Source organism: Teleopsis dalmanni, chromosome 2 (genome assembly GCF_002237135.1).
Source record: "Teleopsis dalmanni isolate 2A chromosome 2, ASM223713v2, whole genome shotgun sequence".
Lineage (NCBI taxonomy): Eukaryota > Metazoa > Arthropoda > Insecta > Diptera > Diopsidae > Teleopsis > Teleopsis dalmanni.
In genome coordinates this window covers 107,559,490-107,581,308 of record NC_051847.1, presented here as the reverse complement: position 1 = coordinate 107,581,308, position 21,819 = coordinate 107,559,490, and the positions used below count along the sequence as shown (strand labels likewise).

Below are 21,819 nucleotides of genomic sequence, written 5' to 3'. Positions count from 1 at the left end.
GTGATTCTCTTGGACTCCTGAATTCAAGAGTTGTCTAGTCTATTAGTTAATGATTGTTTTTTTGTTAGATGCTCTCCTATTTTTGTATTATCGTTTTTTGTATACTTTTTTATCCATTGTAAGGAACAATTGATTCCTTACATTATCTATAATTTTTTTTTTCAGAGTAGGAAAAAAAAATATATTAACTCTGGTTAAAAGATATTGGTAGCATTTTTAAAATATGTTGAATGCTTTGGTATGAGATATATGTTTTGTTGTATTATGTACAAAATGATATACATAATACGAACATTCACAATAGACTGATTTTTTAATTCGACCATACTAAAACTTTAGTCTTAAATTTTTGCGAGTAAAACCTATCTCTGAGGACAATGCTGAGGAGCATTGTTGTTGCTTCACGTGTTTGCTTTCGTAAGCTGTAATTATTTTTTTGCAACTCTAAATGAAAAAATTACGGCTATTATGTGATTTGTGCGTATTTACATTGCTAACACTCTTACTAACTGACGACTGTAAATGATTGACACAATAAAATAAAAAGCAACATGTCTGCCAGAGTTAATAGCCTCACCATCGAGAACTTGTGAATGACTATCATTTACACGTTCACAAATACATATAACTTGATTTTTTAAATCAGACATATATATTTTTCTTTTCCAATTTTGATTTATAATTTATATCAAAAAATGTTTTTTATTCGTATGACCTATATTTGAAACTTGAATTAAAGACTGGTAATTTACAAAGTTTTAGTTCAGTCTTATTGTAACACAGTCTAAGAACTATCTGTATTCAACTCCATACAAAAACTAACTCTTAACTAAGTTTTTCGAACCGTCTTCAGTTCTGTTTCTTGTTTGCTAAGATGCTTTTACAATCTTAAACATTGTTTTTATTCAGTTAAATTTTATTGGTTAAATAGTATATAACCATATTTCTACTTACTTATTTCATTGGTAAATTACAATATGTGTTCTAGTGACATATATCTAATCAAAAGTATTACGGTTGGATCATAAACAATTGACTAAAGACTAGTCGAATTACTTGTAAAATATTTAAAAGCGGCATTTGGAGTTTCTTTGTCATAAATTAAATATAAATGAAAACTTAAGTGTTTTTAGGTAAATTTGTCATGCTAATTACTGCACATGGTATATTGTGTGTAGTCATGGTTAATATGACATTACGAAGTATTTGTCACCAAGAAGAGAACTGAATGACTGACGTTTAAAAAATTCAAACCAAATTTAAAATTCCAGCTGTGAAAATGCACTGTCTTAATATTTATAAAAAACGTTTCCCTCCATCGATTTCTATGTCCACCGTCCGATTACTTTTGCATTTTTCAATATAATAGGCAAACAATTTACTCAAATAGTTTAAATTCATTCGTTTCTAATATGTTCTTGGAAAAATATTTAAATTTCTTGATATTATGTTAACCTATAAGCTGTTTCGATTATCTCAATGCATACTTATGTTTTTGGACCCATCTGTCCCCATAAATTTATTAGACACGTCAAAGATATACTGATTGTCAGTATCTGTAATAAAACTATCAGACTTAATATAACAAGTAGGGTATATACTCCTAAGTTGTTGCTTAATTAACAGTACATAAATTCAGTTCAATGTACAGATTTGTGCCACCATATTATGATGTCATTTATTATTACAATTTATTGAATATTACTCACTCTGATTTCATTGAATACATATGAAAACTTAATTTCTGCATATTTCCTCACAACCCATTTATGATGTCAAATTCAAACTTTATTTTCAGAACTACTTTGGGGATGCTTGGAATGTATTTGATTTTATTATTGTTCTCGGAAGTTTCATAGACATCGTATATTCAGAAATTAAGGTGAGTATAAACAAGTTAAAATGGAAAAAAAGTACGTTTAGTTATAACAGCAATTGTTTACAAACTTATTGTAAAGCAACTAATGGTCTCAATTTTATATATTTGTTATAAGCACTGAACACCAAAAAAAAATATGGAATAAAATTATGAGGATATAGCTTTAGCTTTAGTTTTCTATGAGTCAATGTTGTAACGACATGGATTCATGGTTTAATTTCGCTGAGGTATCACTCAGTCGCGGTCCGGGTCGTCGCAATAAATTTGTTTATTGACTGGTTCGATTGTTAGTAAAAGACCAGGGAGACACTGTTTAGAGCAAAGACGCTGTTTATTTTAGTTTAAACAAATGACTTTTATTATACAATTTATGATATTAGGTACAAGTAACTTCTAGTCTATGGCATCAAAATGCCATGTGATGGTATAAACTGTAATAATACAAGGTATCAAAATGCCATTTGGCGTTATAAACTCTAGTGGTACAAATTTATCTAGGCTATAGTGTCAGAATACTACTGACATTAAAATTGTTTTGGCGACTTAGCGTTGAAGTAGGTCTCTACTCACTTCGGTGTGTTGGCGCTAAGTGATCTTTCATACAAAATTGTTGTCTATTTATGTGAAATTATTCTCACTACATTATTTACACGCACAACCGCACAAGTGTAATTCCGCGTGCGTAAACAAATAATGCATTTCTTTGTGAGGTAACGGCTTTACCGTGAGTTTGGCTTGACTTGTGCTGGCTGTGCGTGTGGATGTTCGCTGCTGCGTTGAGACTTGTTTGTAAAAACAGTTTTACGCCTCTTTGTTTTTTTTTAATCTTAAATATATAAATAAATTTTATGCGGACGAAATTACTACATTGTAACATTTTATTATAATTCAGAGAATATTATATAAATAACTCATACCTATCTTATACTTATACCTAGTCTAAATATAAAATCAATCCATGTTTATATATAAAATTATATAAATAAAATTCAATATATAACTTATACTCATAAAATCCATTTTTATATATAAAATTATATTCATTAATTAATATAAATACAATTCAATACATATAACTTATACTAATCTAGATATAAAGTAAAATTCATTTATGCATATAAAATTTTGTTCAAATAAAATTTACTTTATAATGTATACTATATTGGTCACTAAAATGATTATTATATTTTTAGGAAGGTCATAGTTAACTAGACTTTGTTATACCTATAACTTGATAAATTGCTTTTGACAGGGTTGAATTATTCTCAAAAAAGTTTTTATACCTTGATAGCTCATATCATGTTTTTTAAAAATACCAAGTTGCATATTCTTATTGATTAATTTAAGGTGTTCTTCGTTGTAGTACCATTTTTCATAGCTTTCAAAGATGCCATCCTTTTATGGGTTTATCACCAAATTTCATACACAGCAGTTATTTACAAGTTTGCTTATTAATACATGCCTTATTCACGGTGTTTTAAATAGTATGATAATAAATCAATTCATAATATTTATGAGGGTGGAATGAATATAGAGTTTCACTCACTAACTACAACAAATCAATCTGACAGTGTAAACGGGCTATCTAGCGCAGCCATTATTAAAGTATTGAGAAGTTACTAAAGTAGCTAGACTCTACAAAGGTTTAAATAAGGTCAAAATAAACGAGGAAGGCCTTTTAAAAAAAGGTGACAGTTCTTTTACGACTAGTCGTGAAGACATCCTAGAGTTTTTCTTACGAACATACTTCCCTGACTCCGTTACTGGAGCAACAATATGAAAATCATACCGAGAATATATTGCTCCCACTTTATTCCCAAACTTGATAATAAACTCCTGGACCAGCCAAAGTCCTACAGGCCTATTAGGCTTACGTCGTTCTTACTGAAGATTGTAGGAAAACTGATTGATCTACGGAATAAAGTAGAGCGTCTCTCCACTTTACCCAAATTGTCTACTCAGATCTACTGAGGTCGCGCAGTATCATTTCGTCAGCAAAATTCAAAGCACCTTTGAATTCACACTTAAATAAAGTATATAACAAATCACTAAGTGCTGGTTGTCTGGTTTGGTGGCAAAAAGCCACACAGGCTGGATCTATTACTGTTTGCACGAAGCTCCAGAGACTGGCGTGTCTCTTACTGACTGGTGCTATGAGGACAAGTCCAACTGCTGCACTTGAGGCTTCATAGAACAATATTAAAATCATTTGGAGCACATAAAATTCCTCAATGCGATGGAGACTATACAACAGAACTCCATCGTTTCGGCAAAAAATTTGAGGTACACCTACCATCACGTTCAGCGTAGGAGAACGGAGGCCCACAGGTTGACCCAAACAGTTTGGTTTGGTACACAGATGGATCAAAGATGGATGAAGGTACTGGTGCTGGTGTATGTGGATCCAACACCAGAATTTGGCCGAGTGTCTTCCAAGTTGAAATCTACGTAATCAACTTATGCGTAAGATCCAATTCAATCAAAAAATCTTCTGGCTCGAGTATTGTTATTTACTCTAAAAGCCAGGCTGTTCTTAAAGCTCTTTCTTCTTGGACTTTCAAATCAAAACAGGTTCTAGAGTGTTATGAGCTCCTGCAATCACTTGCAGCTCGGAATAAGGTAAGCCTTTATTGGCTTCCGGGCCACAGGGGAGTTTTGGGAAATGAAAAAGCTGATGAGCTAGTAGGAACTGCATCAAAAACTGCTTTCATAGGCCCTCAACCCTTTTGTGGAATAAACTGGGCTAGTAGAGAACAGATTAATATATCAAGGAAATGGAAAATCATATGCAGCTGGAGAACTGGGAAAACTTTCCAGGACTCAAACACAGGAAAGCACTGATAACACCTTACTCCTACAAAGATATTCTTAAATTCTTAAAATGTGATTTAAGTTTGATAACGGGTTTCATTAAAGGTCATTATGGTCTGAAGTATCGCCTTCATAAACTACAATTATCTGCTAACTCGGAATGCAGATTATGCCTCGAAGATGAGGAAACGGCCATGCACATTCTTTGTGCCTCTCCAGCTTTAATAACGCACAGAAAATTAAGAGCTCTTCTCTAGATTTAGTTCTAGGTTTTGTTCACAAAGCTTTAAAAAGTATAATCAATAGTGAAATTGGTACAATAGGACTATTCTGGTCGCAGTATCAGCTGTGGAGCAATTTTCACGTCTACACTTTTAATTAATTAATTATTGATAATAGTAAATTTATTGTTGTGACGACGTCGTTGTTTATTGTAGTCGTCACACTCCCTTCCTTCATTGGAAAGGGGGAACTATCCGGATGGCGCCTGAGTTTGCTTTGAATACTTTCATCTGCTAAGATGATATCTCTACTGCAGTGTTTTCTCTTTGCTTTGATTTTTGCGGGCTCTATGAAGCTCCTGGCCACGCCTGTGTTTATAGCAGCTGATACCAATACGTCTTAAATTCGTGCATTTACTCTGAGGTATTTGTTCGTGGTTTCCCTTTTGTTTAATTGGTATGTGCTACGGTCTGCTTGAGTAAAGCGACGTGATCTTAGTCCGTTTCCCTGGGCATTTGGTCTTCGACAGCATTCCATTCAACAAAACAAAACTTGTGGATTACGGCACCCTTTCGCTATGTATCCTATTCGGTCACAGCGATAGTATATCTTTGCTGGGCTAATGTGTCCAACTTGGTCAAATGATACCTGTCTTTCTTTGCCTGCAGGTTTTCTTCTGCACTCTTCCATCTGAATGATTTTATAATCCTCTGCTAAGTTTGTCAACTCAGTCAAAGATTTTCCCTGCGCTTAATGTACAGCTAATACTCTGATCTACTGTTATGAAATATCCTGTCCAGTTGTTGCCCCGCTATATTAGGTATTTCATCAAATGTTGCATCTCTAGAACTAATGTCTTGAAGTCTTCCTCACTTTGCTGGTGTCTCTGCTAGACTTCATCACCGAGCCATTCCAAGTAGCGACGAGGTAGGAAAAATTTTAATAGATCCTCTTTGAAGTCATTACACCTGGTACCATTTCGTCTGCCGTGAAGTCACCTGCGTTGAATGCTCCATTTTAACGAACACTGATAGTTGTTTGCGGGGTTTTTCTACTGTTCCTGTTGAATCTTCATCGAATTGCTCGATGAATTCAATCAGCTAATCATTTTTCAGGTATCTAATCCAGATCTTACTCGTTATTATATTACGAGATTTACTACGTTGTGTTTAGGATCCCTGCTCGGGCGCCACTTGTAATAAACCTTTTCGCCGAGGTTTCGCTCGCAGGTCCCAGGGTCATTACAAGAAAATTTCTTTCTAACCCTGAACCTTCTCGTCGTATAATAATTTTAAAGCGGGCTATTTTTAGTTTAATTAATTTATTATTTATTTCTATTCTTACAATATATTTTTTACAACATTTATATTTAATATTTATTTACTAACAAAATTTGAATTGAATATAAAATTGCACTCACTGACTACAATAAATCAATCAGACAGTCCAAACGGACTAGCTGGCGAAGCCACTGTGAAAGTATTGAGAAGCTGCCCGAGGCTGCCAGACTACACAAGGCATTAACTAAGGTCAAAAATAACGAAGTAGGCCTTCTAAAAAAACCCGATGGATCCTTCACCACTGGCCGTGAAGATACCCTTGAGTTTCTGTTGCAAACACACTTCCCTGGCTCTTTAATCGGAGCATCAACATCAAAATCAAACAGAGAAGTAACTGCTCCTACACGTCTGGAACACGCACTTTCTGGTGTTATTTTTGACAAGGACAAGGTGAAATGGGCGATCAGCTCATTCCTACCATTCAAGGCGCCTGGTGGCGACGGTATCTTTCCTGCTTTATTGCAGAATTGTACTGATATCATTCTAGACCCATTAATCAAACTCTTTAGGGCATGTTTCATTATGGGTTACATCCCTCACTCCTGGAGAGATGTAAATGTGATCTTTATTCCCAAATTGGGTAATAAACCCATGGACCAGCCAAAGTCCTACAGACCAATTAGTCTTACTTCCTTCTTACTGAAAACTGTCGAAAGGCTAATTGATCTGCACATACGGGAAAAGATGGGACAAACGGTTCCTCTCCACCCCGCACAATATGCCTACTCAAAAGGCAAATCTAGAAGGTGCTTTTGACAATACATCTTATGAGTCCATATCCAGTGCATTGGCCCGGAAAGATATAGATTCCTGTACAATAACGTGGATAGATAGGATGTTACGTGACAGGAACATATCTACCAAGTTAGGTAATACCACCGTTGGCATTAGTGCAGTACGGGGTTGCCCCCAGGGTGGGATTCTCTCACCATTGTTATGGACATTGGTAGTAGACGATCTACTAGTCAAACTGGAACAATCTGGCTACCATGCCATAGGTTATGCAGATGACTTGGCAATCATAGTTTGCGGTAAATATGAGGCCACAGTTACTGACGTAATGCAGGCGGCCTTACACAAAGTTTCGAGCTGGTGTATAAAAGAAGGCCTAAGTATTAACCCAAAAAAAGCAGTAATTGTACCATTTTCCAGAAGGTACAAACTGAATTTAGGGTCCCTATCTATAAAAGATACGGCTATTGAATGTTCCGACGAAGTTAAATATCTAGGAATCACCCTAGATAAGCGTCTTAACTGGAACACTCACCTGGATAATGTAATTGGCAAACACATATGGTAGGACCTGGGGCCTTAGTCCCAGAATTCTCTCATGGATCTACCGTACAATGGTCAGACCCATTGTATCCTATGCAGCTCTTGTTTGGTGGAATAAGGCACAACAAAAAGCTGCAATACTCAAATGCAATAAACTGCAAAGACTCGCATGTATCGCTATGACGGGAACTATCAGAACATGTCCCACATCAGCTATGGAGTCCATAGTGGGTTTTACCCCTCTGCACCTCTTCATTAAAAAGACGGCAGCCCTGAGTGAAGCTAGGCTACACTCTGGTATCAATATGCACGGAAGTCTTGACAGTCAGAACTCTATCTGCAGACTGGTTCCTGGCATAGAGATCTGCGATAGGACAGATCGCATGAACATGGATCTTCGCTTCGGTAGAAAGTTCGAAGTCCTCATTCCCGATCGATTGGATTGGGTAAATGGCACCCCTGGAGCAGAACCAGAAGTGATATCATGGTTTACCGATGGTTCAAAAACCACGGAAGGTGTTGGTGCTGGAATATTTGGTCCTAACACCAGAATCTCGCTAGCGCTGGGTATATGGCCCACTGTCTTCCAAGCAGAGGTTCACGCCATCGAGGTCTGCGCTCGTATCAACTTAAACAACGGGTTGAAAGGCGCCCGCATCTGTATTTACTCAGATAGTCAAGCAGCAATCAAAGCTCTATCCACCTGGAGGTTTTTCTCAAAACTTTCATTAGACTGCTTTGATATGTTGCAACAGCTGGCAAGCAGAAATAAGGTGACGCTTTGCTGGGTGCCTGGACACACAGGTATAAAAGGAAATGAATCTGCCGACAGCCTTGCAAGGGCAGGTTCTGCAACTAAAATCTGTGGACCAGAACCCTATTGTGGACTAAGTTGGTCAACAACTAGTTATCTAATTGATAAATGGATCTCAGCCGAGAGAGGTCGCTACTGGAGTGACAATCGAGGTAACCGTCAGGCAAAACAGCTGGTTCATCCATATAGTTATGGCAAGGCATCCCACCTCAGCAGATCAGATTTGAGGTTGCTGGTGGGATATTTAACGGGTCACCATGGACTGCGTTATCACCTTAACAAAATAGGTCTGTCCGAAGAGATGGAGTGTCGACTCTGCTTAGAAGCAGACGAGACTACGAGCCACATTCTCTGTGACTGCCCAGCCTTGATCTGGGCAAGGAGGAAATCACTGGGAGGAGAGCTGCTCTCTCCTTCTGAAATTAGGAGGTCCTCAACGGACGACATTCTGGCCTTCATTCGGAAAGCGGAATGTCTTCTGTTCAATTAGGGTCAGTTACGGCACAAAAGATCAATCTGGTCGCAGTGCTCTGCTCCGGTGGGAGCTAGCACCCTGTTTATTTCTATTCTATTCTATACTAACAAAATTTATTACTATTACAAATATGGAAAATTACTATAATTTCTGTAATAAGAAAAGCCTATTAGCATTAGGAGGAGTATCTAACGTTACTGACTAGAAATAGTAGTCTGGTAGTGGCATGCTACTCCTACGATGCGCACTGTTCTAAGTGCTGCGACCAAATGATGTTTGTTCAATTTTTCGTCGCTTTTTATACTGGTTACTTCTAACGGGACTTCAGTTGTTGTTATTGCGGTGTGTTGCTCAACTCGAATTCATTGCACATGAAGCAAAAACACAAATTTTGTGTTTACACCCAAAGGAAAATAATCATTGTTGTTTATTATAGTCGTCACAATATTCAAGATAACACAAAGTGCAGTTACATGAATATGTATACGGCAATAGAAATAATATTCAAAAGCAGAAAAATAAAAAAAAATATTTCACTAAATATGGAAACGAAAGTAAACGAGCTAGTTTGAATAATCAAAATACTAGTGAGAACCACAATTAGTAGAAACAATTGACAAAGAAGATTTTATATAGAATGGAAACTTAAATGAGTACGACACAAAATAACAAATACACTTTCAGAAATTGCACAAAAACTATCTCAAAACGCACGATTATTTCCAACTTCAACATCTTCAGAGCGATTACGGACCACAATTTGTTGAATAACGCACTCCTTGTTGCAATGAGTGCAACATGAGTAATTTTTTTTCTCTGTTTTGATTTCTTTGTAAAAAAACATGATTGCACAGTGTCAAATTTAAAAAAAATTACCACCGAAATGATGATTAAAAATATAGTAAAATTCTTGTGTTGTAAATATTTAATGAATTTTGTATTAGAAACCGTTTGTAATAATTTGTTTTTCTAATAACAAAAGCAAGTTAATAATAGTGCAAGTAATTAATAAGTATTTTAAGGACAATAAAAAGTTTTATTAGAAGTTTTACTGTGTTCCAACCATTTATATTATTTATTCTAAAAAATTGGTTAATTCAGTGACCGAAAAATTGCTTTGAATTAATGTTTTTGTGTGTCCCATTATGTCCATTTCATTTTTATCAAAAATAATTATGTTCAGTTTATTTAAATATAAAATATATTATATTTACTGAATATCATACCGAAATATAGGACAGGACATACGTTTGGCAAGATTTCGGTCAATCTATCAACTTAATTTTTATTCTATATGTCTTATAACTATTTTGTTAAAGTATTTCAATTCTACTTCTATTATGTTTCTAGATAAAGAAGTATAACAATAGAATATAAACAGAAACAATCAAACGACAGTATAATATATTCATAAATATAAATAATAACAAGAATTCTATATATGTTTATAAATATATACATCTAAATATATGGTATTTAGTTATTTCTATAATTCTCGATTATTGAATGTTTTTATCAGAGTTCGGAAAGTGGTGCACAGAATCGCACATTGCACTGTGCGAGTGGAAATTATTTTGAAATATGCACACGCACATTTGTGGTGTTAAGAAAAAAAATGCATGCACTCAAATTTGTTGTGCGGTTTCAAATTTCACATCGCACAAAGCGATGATTGTGCACACACATTTGTGCTGTGCCACTGATTTATAAATATGTGCACAATCAGATGTGCTAGAAAATTTTATGCTCACACCGCACTGTGCGAAACAAAATTCTCTTCGCATACGAGTGTGCTGTTCTAATATTTTTTTTTTAAACTGTACGAGCTAAGGGATGTGGAATCTTCAAAAGATACTGGTAGCCCGTACTACCAGCATGCATGATTTGCAACCAAGACTTACTCTTTTGCTTGATATTTGCGCCTATGTACTAAACCTAATCCTAACACTGTGCCTCTTCTAACCATAAATCCCTCCGGAACCACATTTAAGCATTACTTCGGAGGGTGGTAATTCAGCGATTGTCATATCTTACTGTTCTCCTAGTTCCCTCTGCTGCTCTCTGTCCTTCTATGATTACTTTCGCAAATATACACACCAGATTCCAGATTTCGGATGATCTCAACATCAGTTGGGTGATGTTATCAGGTGTGACCTGCTCTCTGGTTGCTCTTGCTAAGGAGCTGCGATGGCTCTCATATCTCAGGCAATCAAAGAACACATGTTCCACCGTTTCTTTTGTATTTGGACATACTGGGCATGTGTAATGTATAAATGGATGTATGGGCAATATTCAATCAATGTAATGGATGGATCACCATGTAATGTGTTAACCCGTTCAGATGTAGACAGGATCGTCAGGTAAATGAGACGTAATACTTGTCTTGTGAGTGCGTGTAATTATCCCTGCCTGATACGAGCATGCATCCTAAACCTACTGATGCAATCAAGAACAAGTTATCAAGCGGCTTGTTACCGCTGGTACTTAGGCCAGTGTTACTTGGCCAGAAGGAGTGAGAATAAATTCAACAACGCATATATTTCTGCAGTCATAAGTATATTCTGGATTTTATTGAACAATAGTTTGGGTATTTATACATTTTTCTAGATTATAGCGATCTCATGACTCCGCCTCTTTATTCCAGACAAAACCTGGAAAAGTATAACCGCAGCCAATCAAAGTGATTGCTGGCCTTGCAGAATGCATTGCATAGCGACTACACTGTTTGCTCATTTAGGTCAAACGTCAAAGTTATTATTAAAGTGCATTGACAATATTGCTTGCACATGTCTTTTGCAATATAGGAAATATTACTATTGAAAATATTGTAACATGTGTTCAGCAATTGGAACAGCGTGTGGCAATACTTTCGTTGATAATACGAAACTCTTTTGTTTATGTCGCTTTGCTTATGCTTCTTGTACGGTATGCATGAAGTGCAACTAATTCATAAATCTGCTTATTATTATTATTTATGAGTAATGTTAAGTGGCTAAGAAGTAAGTGAGGTAGGTCCACTACACATGTGTCGTCTTCGTCATGTTTGAATTTAAAAAGATATGGTCTGAAGCAGCCAGTTAACATCTGGGTTAGGTAGTAATTCACCTGCCCATGCTTTCCGTTGGTCCAATCACTTGTCTTCGGAATGAGCCTATGTGTCCATCCTCCCTTTGTGGATATATCCCAACTCTGTTGCCACTTATTCAATGCTTCTTCATTGAACTGATTGAAGTTTGTAACCCTAGTTCTTTTTGCTGCATGCTTTTCCTTTTAAATTTCTGCTTCCTGCTGTAGTGGCTGCATTCCGGCAATAACCATGGCCGCGTCAGTAGATACTGTACGGAATGCGGAACCCACTCTGAGTGCGCATCTTCTGTATGCTGCATCTACGCCTAGTCTGTACGTCTTTTTATTCATTGCATCTGCCCATATGGGAGCCGCATATATAGCAATAGACTTAACTACATTTGTCAGTAACTGCTTCTTTTGTTGTCTGGGTCGACCTATATTGGGCATTATTCGCGATAGTGCAGACGTTGTTTTCGCACATTTTGGTGCAACATATTGTAGATGCTCTTTAAAGGTGAATCTATTGTCAATCATTACTCCAAGATACTTGATTGCTTGTTTTGATGTGACTCGCTAAATGTTGGCATTTATTGTAATGTACTCGATCTTTTTCCTGCTGCTTACAAGAAGGTCTTCAGTTCTATGATCAGCAAGTTTGCGGCGTACACTTGTGATCCAGCTCCTCACAATAGCGACTGTATCGTTGCATCGATTAATTTTACTATGTACTTTGGAATGTTTTTCCCTTGAAGTGCTGCTAGAACAGTGTCCCAGTCGGCTGAGGTGAATGCATTTTTAACGTCTAATGTAATGATGACACAGTATTCTTTGTCTCCTTCGAGCCAACGGTCTCCTTTAATAGCATCTTTTGCTATGGCTACGACTGCTTCCACGGCCTTTATTGTGGAGCGTGCCTTTCGAAAACCAAATTGTCTATCTGATAAACCGTTGCCATTCAAGGCTTCCTCTAGTCTTCGGCTAATTATCTTTTCCAAAAGTTTGCCGGCCGTATCAATCATACATAGCGGGCGATAGCCTGATGCATCTTGTACGTTATTGCCTTTTGGTATAAACACCAACCTCTGCATTTTCCATATCTGGGGGAATGTTCTCTCCTTTATACATGCGTCGAACACTTCCCTGAGTGAATCGGTGTTGATTTCTGTGGCCATCTTTAGCGCCAGGTTTGGTATTCCATCTACTTCAGATGCTTTGTTTAGTTCTATCCCTTTGCATACCACTTCCAATTCTTGCCTGCTAACCTCAGGTATTTCATTCTGTGGCTCACTATCTTGTACTGTATAAGTTATATCAGCTCTCTGCGGGAAGAGACCTTCAAATATAACTTGTAGCTTAGCTGCGTCTGTTGTAACTGGTGGACTATAGCTATATAATTTTTTCATAACCACCTTATATCCTAGTCCCCAGGGATTATTCTCGACTTCCTCGCACATTTCCTTGTAGCATCTTGCCTTGCTATTCGCTATCGCCTTTTTTAGGTCAGTTCTCGATGTTTTATAGGCTTCTTGGTGCGCTGTAAAGTTTTCACGACCCCTTGTTTTTTGACATAGGCGTCGCGCATGTTTGCATTTTCTTCTTAGCTCGGCAATTTGATCAGTCCACCAATACACATGCTGTTTGCCATTCCGCCGACCTCTCTTTGCCATAGGTGCGTTACATGAATTTGTTATGCAGCGCATTAGTTGTATTGCTTTATCATTCGCACTGCCGGTTAGGTGGATCTCGTCCATTGAGAGCTTAAAAGCTTCTTTGTCCAAAGTTGACTCTTTCCAAAGCGGATTTGGGGTGGCTACCGCAGGAATGGTTCTTGCTGTGCGTTCATGTATTTCGAAGATAATAGCATGGTGGTCACTTTGTGTGTAGATATCTAACACTTGCCACTCAGTTGAGTTAGCTAGTGGATCGCTGATAAATGTCAAATCTATCTTAGAGCTTCTACCGTTCTTTAAGAATGTGTTCCTTGCTGTTCTAATATTACGCTTGCACAAATGTGCGATTTTGCGCTTGCACCCAAGGGTGGAAAAAAATTATATGAACTTCAAAATTTTGTTTGAAATAGAAAATATTATTTTGTGGCAAATTTTGAAAAAATTGATATTTATTTATGTTGAAAATTGCATAAATTAACAAATATTTAAAATAATTATTTTCGTTAAGTATTTATAATGTTAACTAAAAATTATAACTGTCTTAACCTTATTTGTATTTTTACTTAAAATATTAGTTTTTTGTATATTACTTCCAACTTTTGTGCATTTTTAAATGCAAATTTAGTAAGTGAACTTAACGTATTTGTTTGGTAAGTTTTGCACCACTTTTGCACCAAAGAAATAAAAACATATTTTTAGAAAATTTTTTTATTCCCAAAAAATATGTATTTACATAGGTAGAGTATCTAACTTTCATTAAAAAACACGAAAGATTAGGAAAATATTTCCTTGAACAGGTAGCAGGATGCTTAGATTTGCTAATGTGAACTTTAAAAACATGAAAAGAAAGTAACATTTTTAACTCTTTTGGTAAGACACAAATTTTTAAATACAAAGCAGAAATATATCAATGAATACTAATAATAGATTAGGTAAAATACTATTAAGTGATACTCTTAAATAAAAAACAAACAAACTACGCCTCAATCGTGTTAATCACTTACACCTTAAAGGACAAAAGCAATACTCTATAGTGTTTATTTTAATTTTTAAGTGATGATTAAGTGATAAATAAAATTTTATGAAGTAGTCCAAAATTCATATATATTTCTGAAACGAATGTGCAGTAGACATTTCGTCTCCGCACATTTGGGTGCATTTTTATTTTCGAGTCTGCACACAAAATATGCTCCTCGTATTCTTTTCTACACACGTTGTGTGCGAGGGCAAGCTGGCTGCCTCACACACAATGTGCTGTGAGAAATAACTTCGGTACAAACACCGAATGCGTGTGCGAGTTTTATTTCACTCCACCATATTCGTGTGAAATGTGCGTTTTGCTTGTGCACACAAGATGTGCACTTAAGACGTGCACAACAATTTTTGCACACCCCATTTGTGGTGTGAAATTTTATTTACAATCGCACAACATTTGTGCGTGGTGCTTTGCATTTTTGTGCACAGCACAGTGTTTGTCTGAACCCTGGTTTTTATACACATGGGCACAGTTTAATATATCGGTCTTGTAGTTAAGCAAATCGAGAACAGGTTAAAAATTTATATATATTGTATTTACTTTTTAATTGTTTTTCTATTGTAGAATTATTCTATGTATTTAACTTGTTGCTTTACTAATTTCATAACAACAAAATTACCAATATTTATTTGTCTAACTATAATCGTTGGTGCATTGCATGAAGTGTGTTTTTAATATAAGTTAAAATTTAACATTACTTATTTTAAATAACAGACAAATATAAATATATATTGTATATATTGTTATAAAATATTGTTATAAAAATAATATTAATTAAGCTTTATAAGCTTTTCATAATTTTTTGTTGTAATATAATATCCATTGAGTATTTTGTAAATTTTGCATTTATGTAAGTTAAAAAATTTTTCGGTTGTTTTAATTTTTTATGATTGCATCTTCATACTTAGTGTTTTTTGAGAATATATTTTCTGCAAATCAAGGGAAGGCCCTTTGACCGTACAACTGACATTAGATTTAAAAATTTAATTGACTGAATATTTATTACGAAAAATATTTACTAATTATACTCACCACAAAAATTACCGACGTGCGTGTGCACCCTCATGCATTAACTATCTATTAAGTACTGACTACAAAATTCTCATGCTCATTTATAAAAGTTATAAAAACGCATTCACCATGATGGAATGGCCGAGATTTTGTGCGCTTAAAGATGGTATTTGCGCAACTTCTAGGAGTATATCTCGTATTTTGTGTTGTTCTCATTTAAGTGTCCAATCCATATAAAATCTTCTTTGCTCATCAAGAGCCACCATCAGCTCTTCACTCGAATAAGAAAGCATAACGCTCAGGGTAACTTTGTTTCTATATAGATTTTTAACTGTCCGTCTTTAATGACCCAACAGTAAGTTTATACCTTATGATCAAAAAAGAACGAGACGCCTATTTTTTAATTCCCGCGTTTATTCAATCGGTAATTTTTTTTTATTTTTTTATGCTAGCAACACTATTATACACATTCTGTCAAAGTTTAACGTATATCGTACTATTAGTTTTATTTTGGCGTCTATACAAAGAAATCGAAAAATTTTCGTGTGGCGATTTTTATAATGGATCAAAAATTAGAATAACGTGCGTGCACCAAATTTTGTATTGCAAATGGATTGTGCCGAAACTGTTCTTCTTCTTATGCAAACGAAGCAACAACAATGCACATTAAAAACGTTTCCATATCGTTTTGTTCGACAAACGCTAAAAAACCACTACCTTAAGAAAATGATCACTAAAAAGACCACTACCTTCGGCAAAAGATAACTAAAATGAGCACTGCCTTCGTGAAAAGATCGTTAAAAACTCTAAAAATGAAGTTTGTGTTCGCGGACACAAACTTTAAAAATTTTTTGATGTGTTTCGGACATGAGCAGTACACTACGATACTGTACTGTTTATTTTCGTTCACTGCTAGCCACCCAACAACTTCTGTAACTGAAGAAAACATTGAATCGGCGAAGCAGATCGTGTTGAAAAATCGTTGTGAACCGATTAGAGATTGCAGTGTTGTTGGACACCTCATATGGATCGGCCGAACACATTTTAACTGATGTTTTGGGTTTAAAACGCGTCGCTTCTCAGCTGGTGGCAAAAAAGCTGAATTTCATTAAAAAAAAGCAGCAGTTTTTGATCAAAAACTCCACCAATATCATCAACCAAGCACCGTACTCTCCACATATGGCCCCGTGTGATTTTTTGCTCTTCCCCCGACTCAAATTGCCATTGCGAGAAACGCGTTTTGAGATCATAGAGGCCAATTTGAGACCAATTTTTCGACTTCTTTGTATAGACGCCAAACAAAAACTATTTGTACGAAATGCGTTAAACTTTGATAGAATGTGTATAATAGTTTTGCCAGCGTGACTTTAAAAAAAATGTACCTATTGGATAAGCGCGGGAATTTAAAAATTAAAAATTAAAGTTCTTTTTTGATCACAAGGTATATCAAGTTTCTATACCGTTATCAGTCGGAAACCTTGTTTTTTGCCACTGTTTTTTCACTTTCCTCTGCTTATTAATTTAACTGATGAGTGGAACCTGGCTTATAGTTTTCTTACATCGGTCCAGTACATCGCCGCGTCGAAGTTTAGATGTTTAAATTGAAATGCTCAGTGAAATTTGCTAAACGAGTATTGCCGTACATGAATTCATTGGCATGTAATTTATAATTTTTTTGAGATTTTAGCATGATGTTAGCCACGATTTAATTTGATAAACGAACTTTTTCTGAGTTTGCCAAAGAGCTTGCTAAATAAGGAATAATAAATTGTATCGATAAATAAAAGTGAAAAATTCCAGTTCAATGAAAAGTATTTTCGAAATTTGTCGGTTTATTCAATTACAAGCGATAAAGCTACTTAAAAAATTTGCGTTAGGATCAGCAACTTTTACAATGAATAAAAAAATTTCGTATTTTTCCTAACTGTGATGGTTTAAGAACTTTAACTTACATTAGTTAGCAAGTAAATAACAAATATTTTTTATCTGTACATTATTTAAACTATATCTAATAAAAACATTTTTCTTGTTTTGTAAAGAATAAAGATGTTTCATCGATGCTATCCTGTGACATTGTGGAAGGCTGCAAACCTAAACCTAAGGTAAGTTATATAAAATGTAATTTTTTTCAACCTAACCAGCTCACATTTCACATATTAATGAGAATTGTTTAAATTATTGTCATATAGATCAAATATTTCAACTGTTAAATAGATAGATATTTTTTTTTTTTGTTTTTATTTATATTTAAACAAAATGAAGAGTTTAAACGAAGGTTTTTTTTATTACAAGTAAGTTTATCTAAGTCTATCTAGGGTGAGCATATAGATACGAACTAGTCATCTCCTTACTGGTTGAAACGCCTCAAAAGGTCATTAGGTTTGAAGCGGCATAAGCGTCTGTGAGTTTTTTTTTTTTTTTTTTTTTTTTCAATTCATACGTTATTTATTGAATCTTTCAATTTGGAAACTAACAATAAGTGATCAAATCTTAAAACTAAATTTATTTTTTTTTCCTAAGCCATTGATTTGGAAAAAATTATTAAGACATTAATTTATTTAATAAAATAAGATTGAAAATTAATATTAAAATTAAAATTGAGATTAAAATTAATTCAAGAAATCACATTCAGTTCAATTAAAGAAAATTTATAATATTTTAAATGAAATAAAAATTTTGAAGGTTAACAGATGTTAATGGTGTCCTTCTTTTTTAGACGTCTGTGGCCTTTGTTCAGTAGCAGCATGTAAGCTAATTGGTTAGGATGGTCTTCTAACTTTAAGAGATGCTGACGGCTACATCGAGCAGCTTCTTCTATTATTGTTGGCACGCTCAAATCTCTATGAAGGTTAGCATTTTTCAGAAACCACGGTGCACCTGTTATCATTCTTAGGGTTTTAGATTGCAGCCTTTGCAGTTTTTCAATATTTGATGGCATCGCTGTTCCCCACAGTTGAATTCCGTAACTCCATATTGGTTTTATTATCGACTTGTATAGCAAAATTTTGTATTCAAGTGGTAGCTTAGATGACGTGCCCATAAGCCAATGCAATGAACTTAATTTTATATTTATTTGTGTCTTTTTAGCCTCTATGTGTTTGTTCCAAGTTAAACGTCTGTCTAGATGTATCCCTAAATATTTTACATTGTCGCTTGAAGGTACTTTTTGCTCATTTATTGTAATATTGGGACAGTTTCCTGGTCTTAGAGCAAATGTTACATGGGTACATTTTTGTTCATTGACTTTGATACGCCATACTGATAACCATTTCTCAAGTTGGTGAACATGTTCTTGAAGCATGCGTTGTGCGATTGCGGGGTTTTTGTGTGCACTTAGTATTGCTGTATCGTCAGCAAATGTTGCAGTTAAAGTGTTTTCCGAAGTTGGCATATCACTTGTATACAGCAGATATAATAGCGGACCTATTACACTTCCTTGTGGAACTCCAGCTTTGATAGGACAGGGTTCTGAAACAAAATCTTTATATTTTAAAATAAAAGTTCTTCTGCTTAAGTAGTTTTTTAACAAAAGGTGAGTGTTAACTGGCATGAGAGTTGTAATTTTATGTATTAAGCCTTCGTGCCATACTTTATCAAACGCTTGGGCTACATCTATAAATATGGAAGTGCAGTATTGTTTATTTTCAAATGAGTTTCTTACGAATGATACAATACGATGCACTTGTTCAGCTGTACTGTGTTTAGCTCTGAAGCCGAATTGATGCTCCGGAATTATTTCGTTAGCTGAGAGTATTGGCATTATTTTTGTTATTAGTAGCTTTTCAAATATTTTTGATAATACTGGAAGGACGCTAATTGGTCTGTAGGATTCTACTTTGGTTTTGTCCTTTCCAGGTTTAGGTATCATTGTTATTTGTGACATTTTCCAAAGTTTGGGATAATATCCTGTCCGTAAGATAGCGTTAAATAAATGCCTGAGATGTATAATGGCACATTGTGGTAATTGTTTCACCATTGTAACTGAGATTTTATCAGGTCCTGCTGCCTTTTTCGCATTGAGATCTTTTATAATTTTATTGATATTTTCTAGTTTAAAAATAAGGGGCCTGCTCGAAGGATATAGGTTTGTAATTGGTAAAGAAGTATTTTGTGAAGCATTATTTGGAGTAAATACATTTTTCAAGTGTTTTACAAATATTTCCCCTTTCTCTGAGTCACTTCGTGCCCAGTCACCATTTTCTAGTCTGAGAGGAGATTCATGCTGGATAGGCTGTTTGAGGTACTTTGTTGCCTTCCAAAGTGAATAATCCGTTTGTTCATTAGGTGCCAAATTGAATAGAAAATTGTCTAGGGATTTTTGATGTCTTTCCGCTAGTGCATATTTGAGTTCATTTGTACATTTAGCTAGTAAAACTTTATGTTTTGGGGATCTGTGCCGTTGCCATAGTCTTCTAGCGTTTCTCTTTCGTTGTAATAATCCCTCTATTGTTTTTGTCACACCGATTTTTTTGGGTTCTTTTTTTTCAATTCTTATAGAAGCTACTTCAACACCCATTGAGATTACTTCAGAAAATTGGTTAACACAAGCATCAATTTCATTATTCACCTTTAACGAAGCATGTTGAGGTATATGACAAGAAACATATTTACGAAATTTTAACCAGTTTATATGTTTTGTTAGACATTGCGTTTGGATAGTTCTATTCTGTTGACTTTGCATTGTTATTATTGTTGGTGAGTGGTCTGATGACAGTTCAACTAATGGAAATGCGGTGATTGTTGATGGTTTAATATTTTTGCTTAGACCAAAGTCGATAAGATCTGGGACTTTTTGTCGATCAGAAGGCCAGTATGTTGGGTGTCCAGTTGAAATCACATTGAGATCTTCACTTTTCACAACTGCTATAAGTTTCCGTCCTCTTGGCGTTATTAGCCTTGAACCCCAGAATGTGTGCTTCGCATTAAAATCGCCTGCGACCAGAAATTTAGAACCGAGTGTTTTAAAAAAGTTTTGGAAGTCTTGGACTTCTATATTGTGATTGGGTGGACAATATATTGCAGCTATTACGATATTTTCTCCATATTCATCAAATCGGATAGCTGTCGATTGTAGATAATCTTTGCTGAAGTCTTCTAAAACAAAATGTTTAAGTCTTTTTTTTATTATAATACCAGTACCTCCTCGAGCCATACCTTTGGGATGCTTGGTGTCATAAAAGCAGTAATTTGGAATTTTGAAAGCGTTTTTTTGAGTAAGATGTGTTTCGGACACAAGCATAATATCAATTGCATTACTAATTAAAAAATATTCAATTTCAAGTTTGTGGTTGTTTATACCGTTTGCATTCCAGCGACATATTCTAATGGAGTTGCTCATTTTTTCATTATTAGAGTTTGCATTAGAGCAGTTTGATTTTTTATAAGTTCTTGCATCATACTTTGCATACTATACATAAAAAGATTAAGACTTTGGATCAGTGTTTTTAGCGTCTCTTCTAAATTATCTACTGCTGGTATTGCCAATTGTTGAGGTTGAATATTTTCTCTTAATACATTTGCATAACTTTTGCCTTGAGAGATTGTTGCTTCTGTATTGTTTATTTGTTCTTGGTAGTAATTTTTGGGTGGCACAGCGTTTAATTGATTTTTGGGAAGAGTTCTCTGCTTAACTGCAACAAATACGGTACAACCCCTATAATTTGCAGTATGATTTTTGCCGCAATTGCTGCATTTTTTTGCATTTGCATCTTCTTTAGGTTTTGGACATATGGAGGATTTGTGTAGATCTCCACATATTACACATACACTAGGTAAGGTGCAATAGGTTCGAGTATGGCCAAATTCTTGACAGTTAGTACACTGTATTGGATCTTTTCTTTTGAAAGGCTCTTCTACTGTTATCCTTCGATGTAAAAGATAACGAAGATTGTAAATTGGGTGCACTTCTCCTTTAGCGAGTTTTTTTGCGTTTGGCTCAAGTTCTACTTTAAATATTGGCTGAGGTGTTTTATTTTTGTTTTTAATATTAAAGATGGACTTTGCTTCAAATCCGGCTTCTGCTAAGGCTGCTTTTATATCAGCTTCCGGTACGAAGTGTTCTATACCTTTTATTACCACACTTAAACCTTTGCTACTTTTTAGCTGGTAGGTGTAGTAGCTTTTATTATTGGCATCAAAGAAGTTTATAATTTTTCTATAATTTAATTCATCATTTATTTGGATTTTTGTTTCATTAACATTTCCCTTCAGGAGTGGA

The 21,819-nt window shown here is 35.1% G+C and overlaps 1 protein-coding gene across 1 annotated transcript in view; it reads left to right on the top strand.

The window, feature by feature from the left end:
- LOC119675360 (voltage-dependent calcium channel type D subunit alpha-1-like) overlaps positions 1 to 18,243 on the top strand; it is a gene marked incomplete at its 5' end in the record, with an annotated part of 236,679 nt that extends 218,436 nt beyond the window's left edge. Inside the window, 3 exon segments of the mRNA XM_038086558.1 lie at positions 1,799 to 1,882; positions 17,642 to 17,704; positions 18,235 to 18,243. Of these exon segments, the coding sequence (XP_037942486.1) occupies positions 1,799 to 1,882; positions 17,642 to 17,704; positions 18,235 to 18,243 (156 nt within the window).
- Positions 18,244 to 21,819: the final 3,576 nt, after the last annotated feature.